Source organism: Neomonachus schauinslandi, chromosome 5, assembly GCF_002201575.2.
Source record: "Neomonachus schauinslandi chromosome 5, ASM220157v2, whole genome shotgun sequence".
Taxonomy (NCBI): Eukaryota; Metazoa; Chordata; class Mammalia; order Carnivora; family Phocidae; genus Neomonachus; species Neomonachus schauinslandi.
Window position 1 is genome coordinate 96,114,856 of NC_058407.1, and position 12,654 is coordinate 96,127,509.

The window sequence follows — 12,654 nt, forward strand, 5'->3', positions numbered from 1 at the left end:
GCCCCGACCCAGACTGCAAACACAGTGACCTCACCTCTTTTCCTGAAGTCTGAGGACAGCAACCAGCTTACACCACTAGATAACTGCTCAGTTTAGAAATCCTCAAAGAACCACCAGGTTTGCAAGAACAGTATTTATAGGATAAACAAATAGCAAACGTACAGCCTTGCTTCCCCAAGCCCCCGCAGTCTTGGTGCAAGAAGGTCCCCTCCGAGCAGTGAGCTGACGGCGGGGTCGAGGGATGGCCACGGTCTCTGTCCCAGAACGAGGTGCTGCTGTCAGATGACCCCCCAGACTTCTTCAAAGGCTGTGGTGAGTTTTGCACAGGTGAGGGCTGCAGAGAGGGGGTAGTTGCTGATGGACACCGTCTTCTCTGTATACCCCACACTGACCTAAACGAGAGAAGGAGTTCTGTCAGCTGGCTGTCACTCTCTAACAGGTGAAGCCGGAACAACACAGCTGAGCTAGTATTTCACAGAGCTATTTAATATCGCATTTGTACAAAGGATAAGAGGGTCCTGTCTTTTCCCCTGCCACAAATACATGCCAGCGGGCCTCAAAATATGTAGCCTGGGGCAGGACGTGGTCTTACAGCTTTGTTCTCACCTGCTATTGCCCAAGGTCATCAAAAAATGCCAGGTATTCTTAGAATTCTAAGCCTCGGCTCTACAGAGAACCCAGGAGTTGAGCCCAGACCTTACCTGGCCATGGGCAAAGGCCCCCACCACAAAAACAATAGGGTCACTGCTGGGCACCAACTCTCGTACATCGCTGACGAATGGGATGGAAAAAGATGTGCCAATCTTCATACATCCAACCGGGAAGTGATCTGACACTGGATTCTTAATTACCTAAAGAAAGAACGCGGTGGGGGGAATCAGCCCCAGAAACAATCTCAGAACCCTACCTCCAACCAGTGGGTGCCAATACATCACCTTCAAGAGCTTTTGGGGGCCATCAGCTGCTCGAACACTGAGTTTGTGTAAAAGCTGAACTGGGGGGGGAGGGGAGAGAAAGTTCAGAGCTTGGTGGTGACCCCATTTCTTCTGCCCAGAAATCTAACCAGAAAAACCCACAGTTAAGGTGGGCTCCATGTGTCCTTTAAATCCACACTGCGGTGCTAAAATGTTCCGAACGAGCAGCTGACTAGCTGGATGACAGTGAGTTCCCTCTCCCTTTTTCACTCAGCCAGGAACCTATGCGGGTCTTACCCACGCACCTGGGAAGATAATGAAGAGCCCTTTTTCTGGTATCAAACATGTTCCCCACTCCCCCCACTTAAAAAGTTCACATTTCATTTATCCCATGTCCTCTTCCTCCCTTCTTCACTACTGCCGAGTTCATTCTGAACTTTAAGTCCTAAAGATCTCACCCATGAGGCCACAAAAGCGGTCAAAGGTTCTGGGAATTCGAGTCTGGGGGTTTACTTCAATCAGCACATTCTTCTGTGTGTGGATATAAACCTGTAGCAAGCCAGCTCGGTTCAGGGGACTGTCCATCAGCATCAGTAAACTCTGAGGGAGGTAGAAACCAAGGCACGGTTCAGACTGAAGAGAAGCAGCATGCAGCTGCCTGATCTTCTGCCCAAAGGCTCAGGGGGTTGCAAGCTCTGTCCCTGGAGTTACCTGGTGAGCTATGTCTGGTCTCACTTCCCCAGGGTCCCGTCCATTCTTCAACAACACAGACTTGTGCTTGTCACAGTTGAGTAGCTCATATGTCTTCCCTACCTAAAGAACAGGGAACATGACAGAGAGCAAGATAACCTTCCTTTACCTAGACTAGTGGTTCTCAAAGTGTGGTCCCCAAATCAGCATCATCTTAATCATCATCTGGAAACTTGTTAGTCAGATTCTCAGGTCTGCTCCAGATCTTCTGAATCAGAAACCCTGGGGATGGGACCCATCAAGCTCTTCAGAGGCTACTCTGTGGCCACTGACCCTTTCGCCCCTCCCACCATAACTGATCTTAGAGGGAAAACGAAAGGACACAGCCTGTGATACCACATGATCTAAACTTCTGCATGACAAAGGAAACCAACAAAACAAAAAGGCAACCTTGTGAATGGGAAAAGGTATTTGCAAATGATCTGTCTGATAAGGGGTATCCAAAATATATAAAGAGCTTACATAACTCAGCACCAAAAAACCAAACAATGGTTAAAAAATAGGCAGAGGACCTGAAGAGACATTTTTCCAAGGAAGACCTACAGATGGCCAACAGACACATGAAAAGATGCTCAACATCACTCATCAGGGAAATGCAAATCAAAACCACAATGAGATACCACCTCACCAGCCAGAATGGCTAGTATCAAAGATAAGAACTAAATGTTGGTGAGGATGTGGAGAAAAGGGAACCCTAGTGCACTGTTGGTGGGAATGCAAACTGGCACAGCCACTGTGGAAAACAGTATGGAGGTTCCTCAAAAAATTAAAAATATAAATACCATACAATCCAGTACTTCTACTACCCATATTTACTCAAAGAAAACAAAAATACTAATTTGAAAAGATCTATGCAGCCCTGTATGTTTATTACAGCGTTGTATTTACAATAGCCAAGATTTAGAAGCAACCCAAGTGTCCCTTGATAGATGAATGGATAAAGAAGATGTATATTGAGGGGCACCTGAGTGGCTCAGTCAAGCATCCAACTCTTGATTTTGGCTCAAGTCGTAATCTCCCTCTTTCTCTCCTCCCCTCCCAATGGGTGCATGTGCACTCTCTCTTTAAAAAAAAAAAAAAAGGTATATTTAACAGTGTTTGTATATGAAACTGCTTTGTAAACTGTAGGTTCCTCAAGTATTAAGCACAAAGCCAGAAATAATCCTGGAATAACAGGGGCATGACTGAGCAAGGGATATTATCCTGGCAACTCTGTATACTAGAAAAGTCACCAGCTAGAAGTGTGATACTAAAAATCTGGCCTGATACATCTGTAGCAGCTAAAAAAAAAAAATTGCAATTTGGACTCATAAGGAGCATTAAAATGGTCAGTAAAAAGTCTTAAAAACATGCCATTAAATATAAATACCAGATTTGAAACGCTATGTTTCTATGTATCAATAGAACATTTGTATGTCTGGCAACTTGAGATAGATAACTCCACAAAATTAGGGGAAAGAAGCATGTAGATTTTGAAACTAACTAACTGAAATGACAAAAATGTCAGAGTAAGCACAGGAAAAGAACAAAGGTCCAAGAAACACCTCCATGGGACACTCTTCGATATCGAAGAAAAAGAACTTCTTGAATAGAACAATCTAGTTTCTACCCATTAGTTATAACTAGGAGTTTTGTTCTTTTAATGAAATAGAGATGAAAACAGAGTACTTTACATATAGTCATGGTAGGTAATGGTTTATGAAACTTTTGGTATTTTATAGTTGCCCGTGTGTACTTGCTCACAATGTAATTTTTTTTATTGTGGTTTGTGGTTAATAAGCTTGAAAACCACTAACTAGAATAATCAGAGAATGAATACTGTATGCATTTTCTTTTTTTTTTTTTTTAAGATTTTATTTATTTATTTGAGAGAGAGAATGAGAGAGAGAGAGAGAGCATGAGAGGGGGAGGGTCAGAGGGAGAAGCAGACTCCCTGCTGAGCAGGGAGCCCGATGCGGGACTCGATCCCGGGACTCCAGGATCATGACCTGAGCCGAAGGCAGTCGCTTAACCAACTGAGCCACCCAGGCGCCCCTGTATGCATTTTCTGTAACAGGTATTGGAGATATTAAGAATTTTTAAAACCTTATTGCCTGCCCTCATGGAGGAGCCTTCTAGTGGAAGAGACAGATGGTAAACAACCACATGAAGCCACAACCAAATTTTGATGAACATTATGAAAGAAAAGTGAACCATCTGGTTCATTAAAGGATTATAACAGGAAGTCCTGATTTATACCAGGAAGGGAGTCACTTCTATAAGGAAATAATACTTAAACTGATAACTGAAGATTGAGCAGCAATAATAATAAAACTCAGTAATTTTTAAGTAAATGAACATTAAGTAGGAATTAATGAAGCAAAGAGTTGAGTAAAGGGAGCTTCCATTAGAAAACATTATGTGTAATGGCCTTAAGATATCAGAGAACTTAGTGCTTCCAAAGAGCTTAACGAAAGGCCAATGAGTCTGGAGTTATAAGGAATAAATGGGCGAGAGCAGGCTCAGTGAGGCTATCAGAACAATACCAGCACAAGGCAGGGAAAAGAAAACAGTACAGATTTCAGCTAGCTATGAATTCAGTCACCCCTGGAGCACCATTAATGACAATTTGACCTAAACTCTTCCAGCATGCTCTAAGAATTTTAATTTGACCATGACCTTTTCAACTTCTTTTTTTTAATAGACTGTATGAGTGAGGCGCACGAGGGGCTGGGACAGAGGGAGAGAGAATATCTTAAGCAGGCTCCATGCTCAGCGTAGAGCCAGACGCGGGGCTCAATTTCACGACTCTGAGATCATGATCTAAGCCAAAATCAAGAGTCCGATGCTTAACCAACTGGTGCCCCCTTTTCAACTTCTTAATAAAGAACCTAGAATCAATAACAATAGTAGTAATTCCAAATGACAGACATTATTCTAAAGTCTTTACTGATATTACCTCCTTTTATCCCCTCAACAACCCAGTAAGGTAAGTACTATCATCCCCATGGAACACGTGAAGACACAAAGTGGTTACATGACATTCAGAATTAATAGGCTGGAAACACAGCAAGCAATTAAGTGAGGGATGAATATCAGATCCTATAGTTAAGTTAGAAATATCAATTACCTAAGAAAAATGAAAAAGGGGGGGCTTTCTAGACTGCAAGCTTAGTATAGTAACTGGTTGAGGAAGTAAAGATGGAAAAGAGTCACAGCATACATTACTATCAAAATAATACTTTCAAAGCACTTTCAAAGTATTAACCCCCACTTTACAAACTGAGGACTTGTTTTCTCAATCAAAATCACACACTTTAAAATAAGTATAAAAACCAAGATTAAAACCCAAGTATGGGAAAAAAAAAAAAAAAACCCAAGTATGACTTATAAACCAGGGCTATTTCTTCTGGGCCTACTCATTGGACAGTCAGTTTAGGCCCAAAGGGTAAGAGAACCAAGAAAGAGAATGAGAACACTGCCGTTTTAAAATAGGGAATTGCTGGATTTATTCAGGAAAACAGCCGAATGACGGTTAAAAAAAAAAAAAAATTTAAAAATATTAAAGGATAATCTGATCCAGTGTTTCGAAGTGGATAGTAATATAAAGGAGGGTGACAACAGAGACATGTTAACGAAATAAAACACAAAGTCCTGACAAAAGGCTTGGGCAAACTGAGCTGCAGTAACTACCTTTCTCCTTTGCTCAAGAACTTACCTTAGGATATGGGATGACCGATGGACAAATCTCCCCTCCCCTCCTCTCCCCCTTAGATGACTTTATCACAGAATCCTAGTAAATCAATTGGCAGCCACAACCGGACAGCTGCAATAGGATTCAAGAAGGACAGAAGAAAACGACTGATGCCAAGCCAGGATGTTAAACCAAGAGACAATCACCTAGGCCACTCTTCCTCCAAAAGGATGTTTCACCTCTCTCTGCCTCCCCAGCCACTTTGAGCCTCTCACCCTCACCCCTCGGGGTCCCATCCTATCAATCTACTATTTCTCCACTTCCTCGTCCCAAACTACCTTGACTGTCTCCAGACTGGCCCCTTCCAGCACCACAATGAGCCTTCGCCCTCCGATCTTGTTTCCCGCCCCGAGTCGGGGCCGCTTGGGAGCCACAGCATCCCAGTCCTCTCCCTGCTCCCCACCGCGCCGTTCACGAGGTTGGAATCCGCCACTGGGCGCAGCCATCTTGCCACTGGACCGGAAATTGCGCTAAGGTCCTTAATTAAACCTCGCCCTACCCCTAATCTCAAGCTTCTTTCCGGCTGCCATTTTGAAAGTGGGCACTTGGAAATGGCAATGGCTAGCAGTCTCACGCTAATGAAGCCTCTCTGGAAGGGCGAGTTCCAGAAAGGGGCGGGAACTTCCGAATGCGTAATTCCTGTGCGCGAAGTTCGCGTCCGCTGTGGGCGCCGGGGAGGGTTTAGAAGGGAGCGCACTTCCGGTGCCCTTTCTCCCGCGAGAACCGCGGGCCCCGGACCCTCGTGTGAAGGGTGCGATCTCTGAACTGGAGTGGGGTTGAGGTGGGCCGGCACCCGCTTCTGACCTCTGGTACCGCCGGCCTCAGGATCGGACATGGCCCAGAACTTGAAGGACTTAGCGGGACGGCTGCCCTCCGGGCCCCGGGGCATGGGCACGGCGCTGAAGCTGCTGCTGGGGGCCGGCGCCGTGGCGTACGGCGTCCGCGAATCCGTGTTCACCGGTGAGCAACCTCTGCCCGCTCTCCGGACTCCTCCCATCCCCCCCAGATCCCCTGCCCGGTCCCGCCGGGGCCCCGCGCACACCCACCCCCTCTTCCCGCCCCACCAGAGGCTAGTACATACTCTCAGCAGCGTTTTGGCCTGATCCCCACCCCTCTCCCCACAGTGGAAGGCGGGCACAGAGCCATTTTCTTTAATCGGATCGGTGGCGTGCAGCAGGACACCATACTGGCCGAAGGCCTTCACTTCAGGTAATGGCGGGCAGAGCGGACTGACCCTGACCCTTCACCCTTGAAAGCCAACCCACCAGTGGCTGCAGTAGGACTTCAAAGGACTCAGCGCTGCCCTTTACTTCTCCTGGACATTGGGTGCTGCCCCAAACTCCTGCAGCACATAAACTGTTCTCCAGAGGGAGAAGAGAATTTCTCTTTGTCCATGGTCGTTGAGAGATGGAGCAGGCCAAGAAACACGTGGGGAGGAAAAACCAGGCGAAACTAGTGAAACTGCAGTCTCCTAATACCTGTCCATGTTCCCTCCCCTGCAGGATCCCCTGGTTCCAGTACCCCATCATCTATGACATTCGGGCCAGACCCCGAAAAATTTCCTCCCCCACAGGCTCCAAAGGTAGGTCTGGGCACTTGGTAGTCCCTGGCAGGTGGCTACATAAAGTAAGCAAAGGAGCCTGGCAGGAGATCCTAGGGGAAGAGGATAGCGTCACATCTCTTGGGCCTTGGTTTCCAAATCTGCAGAAGAGCTATAATAAAAGTATCTGCTTCTGAGGTTAAAGCAGTATATTCTGGACATTCTGTGTGTTCACCCATATCTATCTAAATGGTCCCTCCCCGTTAATGTAAATTCAGTGAGAGTATTGTTTGTCCTTTGTCTTATTCACTAACTAGATCAAAGCCTTATTGTAAAGCCTTGTTTTCTTTTAACTGCTTGACTAATTCTATCCACTAGTGTCCCCTCTCCTGGGGAAACTTGGCCCCACTTTTCTCTGGAGCACCTGTTCCTTGCCAAACCATACATAGAAGATTCCCCAGACTCTTTTCTCACACACACACACACACACACACAGAGGCGTGTACACACTAGTTCAGGTAGCTCACGTGTAATGTACTGTCTTGTACTGTATTTAGTGCAAGTGGCTTAACATCCCCTGAATCCTAGGCCCTGGTAATAAAGGATTCATAAAACGCGATCCTTGTTCTCAAGTCCATACAGTCTAGTAAAGCAGGCAGGTGATTATGATGCAGCATGAGAGAGTCTGCAGTAGAGGTTGAACACAGTACAGAAGCAAAACGAGAGGTCAGCTCTACTGGTGGAGAGCTGGCGGGTCGACAAGACCTTACAGCGGCAGAGGCCACATTTGGCCTGTCACCCTGCACAGCACTGCACCAGGTGTAGAGAGCAGAGGAGGAGAAAATGCTTGGGGAAAGGTGCTTGGCTAAAAGGCCAGATGAGGCCCCTGGGGCCTTGTCCAGCCACTGCTGACCTCACTCTCAGACCTGCAGATGGTGAACATCTCCCTGCGAGTGTTGTCTCGACCCAATGCCATGGAGCTTCCCAGCATGTATCAGCGTCTAGGGCTAGACTACGAGGAGCGAGTGCTGCCGTCCATTGTTAACGAGGTGCTGAAGAGTGTGGTGGCCAAGTTCAATGCCTCACAGCTGATCACCCAGCGGGCCCAGGTCTGACCTGTCACCCTCTACATGGCTTCCCACCTTCCCTCCTAGGCCTGGAGCAGTGGGTATTAGGAAGGGCAGCTTATTAGAAAAGGGTCATGACCCTAGATCCCTTTTCACCTCAAAGCTATACTAATGGCCACTGTGGGAAATGGGTGGAGACCGGTGCTCAAGAGCTCTGAGCAGTAGGAAGCATGGGAGAAAACACTAGCAAGGTCTAGAGGTACATATTGTGCTGGGGAGAGCGGGAGATGAGGAGTCACTGTGACCTGCTGGGAAGATTGGACTAAATCCTTTCCAGCTCAGATGTTCTAGCTGCGGAACCAAGGAAGGGTTGTTTTCTGCCATTTTCTGGTGATCTGGTATTCAGACGATCCTAGCAATACCCCTCCCTTCCAGTTCTCCAGTCCCTTCAATCTGCCTCTCCCTGACCCTCCCTGTCAAGGTATCCTTGTTGATCCGGCGGGAGCTGACAGAAAGAGCCAAGGACTTCAGCCTCATTCTGGATGATGTGGCCATCACAGAGCTCAGCTTTAGCCGAGAATACACAGCTGCTGTGGAAGCCAAACAAGTGGGTGAGTTGCAAGAGGACTAGGGCCAGGGTTTCTGAGAATGCAGGAGGCGGAATGGGGTCTCTGACATCTCACATCTGTGACCCCCTGACTCTCTCCCACCACAGCTCAGCAGGAGGCCCAGCGGGCCCAGTTTTTGGTGGAAAAAGCAAAGCAGGAACAGCGGCAGAAGATTGTGCAGGCTGAGGGTGAGGCTGAGGCCGCCAAAATGATATCCTTCTGCTAGGAGAGGTCTCTGCCCAGCCCCTGGAGCACTTTGCTTCCCCCTTCTCCCTCCTGGGCCGGCTGATGACACTAAGGCGAATGCGACTCCGTGCTCTCTGGTCCTTGGCTCCCTGGGGGTGGAGGTTTTGAATGGGATCTGAAATCTTCGTGGGGTGCCCGAGGCCTGGCTCCTCACCGTAAGGCAGATCCATAGCATCACTGGCCTTGCCTTCAGTTCTGCTGCCTCCAGTTCCTGGCAGCTGCCTGCAGGGGGGCCCACAGTGGGGGGGCCAAAGTGGGACTGGGCACGAGCTGTCTGAGCACAACCTTGGATCTGACAGCCCAGAGAAGGGCTGCAGTGGTAAGGATGGGGCCAGGGGTTGCGACCGGACCTTGGGTGAACCCTTAACCCCAACCTGCTCACCTTGGAGAAGCCCTGAGCAAGAACCCTGGCTATATCAAACTGCGCAAGATCCGGGCAGCCCAGAACATCTCCAAGACGGTGAGTCTGGGAGCCCAGTGTTCCCCGCAAGGCGGCCATGAGTTTGGAATTGTTTTAAGTGAAAACATGTTGAAGCGAGGGGATTAGAATCTTGTTTGTTGCGGTTTCTACTCAAACTGTCTCTTCTAACATGCTTCCTCCATCAAACATGAGTTCTGTGGGCTCCCTGACCTTTTCATGCTTCTGTCACGGTGCTAATACATCACAGTTGCTCGCTGCTCTGGGCCTTTGTCTGAGTGCAGAAACCATGCCTTCGCTCATTGCCAGAGGCCTGTTCCTAACCCAGCGTATTCCATCAGTGGTTACAGAATTGCAAGGTCAGGGTCCAGATGTGAATACTAGTATCTGTTTTTTATTTCTGGCCCTATAGATTGCCACATCACAGAACCGTATCTATCTCACTGCTGACAACCTCGTCCTGAACCTACAGGATGAAAGTTTCACCCGGTAAGACACACGACCTACACAGTGGGGTGTCACAGAGAGCATGGGACTTGAGTCTGGTTGCTTGAAAGACACCGTTTGTCTGAACCAAAGTTAGAATCGTGGGTGGTTGACAGCCCCTAACTTGACTCTCCTAAGATTGGTTTTGTGGGATCAAATAGGATTATTCGTGTAAAAAGCACTCGAGCTGTGAGATTTGGTCCTAACTGAGCAGCAGTGAAAGATGATACTCTGTACTCGTACTCGGAAGCCTTAAAATGGCTGCTCAAGGGCATGGAAGGATGCTAGAAAGGACAGACGAGAAATGGTCATGGCCAAGGGAACCAGCCTCTTCTCAGAGCGAGATTCCTGGCTTCCAACCATTTGTCTTTTTCTCTTGGGAGCGAAGGCAGGTTTAGAGCAGGTGGGGCCTGACACTGTCGAATGACCTGGCATTTCTCTTCTCTTTCTGTGCTTCCCCTTCATCCGGTGACCTGGTATCCACAGAGGCAGGTAAGTTGGTGACGCGTCCTTGTTTCTCTGGGGTCTTGCAGTTCATCTCCCAGTACCTGCCTCTTTCCCCACCGCCTCCCCATTCTCACCTCATGACACACGCCCCCTCACTCAGGGAGGAGGGAGTGGCCTGAGTTCTTCCGCCTCTCACATTTATGTTCTCTAATAGTGCCAACCGTCTGTCCCATTTCCACAGTGACAGCCTCATCAAGGGTAAGAAATGAGCCTGGTGACCGGGAACTCCACTCCCAGAGAAGAAGTGGATCTGTTCCTCCCCTGGTTTTTGAGGAGCCAGCTTGGGGTCCAGCGCACCCCCATCCCACCCCCAGTATCATGTGATGGTCCCTCCCGCATCTGTCCTCCCAACCCTTCTTGGATGAACAAAGCCTGACAAGTTTTCTGGGGAATTTTGCTCCTCCCTGTGGCGGCCAGAGGTGTTGGGACAGTGTGATTTCGGAGTGATTGCCTACAGTGTTGGTTCCTCCCTCCAGGTCGGGAGGCGATAACCACCATCCCAGGAATTCTCAATAAATTTTTATTACTTAAACTCAAGTCTTTTTGCGTCACGTGTTTGAGCCGGGTGAGGGGAGGCACGCATGCGCAGGTTCAGGTCACGCACTCCTGGGCCTTTCTTCGTATCTGCCGGCAGGGGGCGCAAAGATTCTGACCAGGGCTGTGGAGGAGGAGTTGCGGGCCCGGGCGGGCTGCTCACCGTGGAAGCCCAGCTGAGTCAAATCCAAAACAGGACCCAAGCTGGGAGCAACAGGTCCTCGGATACTGCCGCCCAGCTGCGCTTTTCACTCCACCCTCCACTTCTACCACATCACCAGTGTTTATTCACCAACATTTCCTTTTTTAAGGCTGGAGCAGCTGTGGCTTTGCTGAGCTAGACCAAAAAAATCTGATGACCCCACCACGAGCTGCTTCCTTGGTAACAAGGCTCCATGTAGCTGTGGGGGAAACCATTTGCGCCTGTCGAGGGACTTTGTGTTCAGAAGCCCAGAGGATCAAGTTCCTTGCCGGGGGCTACCTACACTCAAATTTCTCAGTCGCCAGATGTGAGAAGCCGTTTGTGGAACAGGGTTTTACCTACGGAGGTAGGCTCTTCACGCCAGCACCCCTGGGCCCCCAACAGAGCAGGTGCCCGTCTTCAGTCCCTACACGGCCGCCTCACATCCTTCCCAAGACAGCCCTCGGCAACTCAAGCAGCAGAGAAATGAAGCCACTGCTTGTGCCCGAATCACACCACAGCCCCTATGTCCCCATCCCTTGTCTTCATGGGGAGACAAGGAACATTGGGAACCATTAACACTGGGGGCAAAAGTAAGTACAGGAATTACAGAGTACGTGGTAGGGGAGGAGAGGAGTCTTACAGGGTTAGGGACTGGGCTTCGTCTTCCAGTTCTCAGATTGTTGGAGAAAAGTAGATTAACGGCCCCCTGCTCCGCAGGTAAGTGTCATAAAAGGGACAGGGAGATGGGGCAGGTACGGCTTCCCACTCCTCAGGAGCTAGGAGCCTACGATGAAATCGACAATCAGACAAAAGACAGGCCAAGTGACCCGAACCAGTCCACCACGAGGTCCTATGCACACTTTCCTTCTTTTGCCTTCCCAAGGCGGGAAGGGAATGGAGGTACCTGGCGAACGAGTATGTTTCCAAATCCTGCGGCGGCTCTCAGGGCAGCCATTTTGTCTCCTCCCCGTTGCTCCCCTTTTCTAGTGATGTACCCCCCCTCACCCAGCGGGGTAAAGGTCAGAGGTGGTTCATCAGGAGGCCTCCACGGTCTTCGGGGCTCCCTGAAGGTCGCTGCCGAGGGAGCCGGCCCGGGGGCCATCTTTACCAGACAGTGTTAGGAGCTTCACGATTAGACCATCCAACACTGCACTGGAAGATGGACCCAGAGCCGGCGGACGCGCAGCTCCAGGCCGGAGCTGACCAGCTGCTACCGGGACCCTGGCCGCCGGCCAGGCGAGGTCTCCTGAGAGTATGTGAGCCACTCCCAAGCTCACGGTTAGCTGTGGGTTCTGGACCCACCGGATGACAAATCACACCGGGGTGGGGGAGGGGCTCGGGGCCATTGTGTCCCTTCAGTGGGCAGCCAGCCAACCGAGAGCCACCTCTTCTGCAGCACCCTTCGCTCAAGATGAAGAGGCTTCCACGGTGTGCGGGGAGGTTCGGCAGAGTGACGGCAGCCTGCGGGAGGGGGCCGGGGGGCCTGAGGCGATAGATGTCGCTGACACAGGGACAGGGGCCTCCATCATTACCCGGCAGTATTAGAGACTCCCAACCAGCACCCAAACACTGCTGGGTAAGACGGGGGCCCCTGCCCACCTCCGGCCCAGGCTCCCTGTGGAGAGGCTGCAGAAGCCTGGCTCCCATCCCCCCACCCCCCCACCCCC

At 49.7% G+C, this 12,654-nt stretch overlaps 2 protein-coding genes and 1 non-coding gene across 6 annotated transcripts; 2 read left to right on the forward strand and 1 right to left on the reverse strand.

The window, feature by feature from the left end:
• Positions 1-124: 124 nt before the first annotated feature.
• EMG1 (EMG1 N1-specific pseudouridine methyltransferase) lies at positions 125-5,921 on the reverse strand. Of its 2 annotated transcripts, XM_021690537.2 has the most exons (6): positions 5,676-5,921; positions 1,626-1,727; positions 1,373-1,514; positions 936-994; positions 702-851; positions 125-392 (listed from the first exon to the last, which is right to left on the reverse strand). In XM_021690537.2, exons 1-6 carry the CDS (start codon positions 5,841-5,843, stop codon positions 279-281), a joined length of 735 nt encoding a protein of 244 aa, XP_021546212.1. In that variant the 5' UTR covers positions 5,844-5,921; the 3' UTR covers positions 125-278. The 2 variants fall into 2 exon arrangements, with proteins under 2 accessions (XP_021546212.1, XP_044771395.1); XM_044915460.1 differs by lacking the exon at positions 702-851 and having other exon boundaries at positions 5,676-5,848.
• Positions 5,857-10,806, forward strand: PHB2 (prohibitin 2). 3 transcript variants are annotated; one of them, XM_021690536.2, is made up of 10 exons: positions 6,029-6,357; positions 6,522-6,606; positions 6,900-6,979; positions 7,862-8,046; positions 8,486-8,615; positions 8,720-8,823; positions 9,241-9,318; positions 9,689-9,765; positions 10,249-10,254; positions 10,451-10,806. In XM_021690536.2, exons 1-10 carry the CDS (start codon positions 6,231-6,233, stop codon positions 10,476-10,478), a joined length of 900 nt encoding a protein of 299 aa, XP_021546211.1. In that variant the 5' UTR covers positions 6,029-6,230; the 3' UTR covers positions 10,479-10,806. The 3 variants fall into 3 exon arrangements, with proteins under 3 accessions (XP_044771393.1, XP_021546211.1, XP_044771394.1); XM_044915458.1 differs by lacking the exon at positions 10,249-10,254 and having other exon boundaries at positions 5,857-6,357; XM_044915459.1 differs by lacking the exon at positions 8,720-8,823 and having other exon boundaries at positions 6,063-6,357; positions 9,251-9,318.
• On the forward strand, positions 8,894-9,156 carry LOC123325046. Its single transcript, XR_006540212.1, has one exon. It is a non-coding gene; the product is annotated as a small nucleolar RNA U89 (small nucleolar RNA).
• Positions 10,807-12,654: the final 1,848 nt, after the last annotated feature.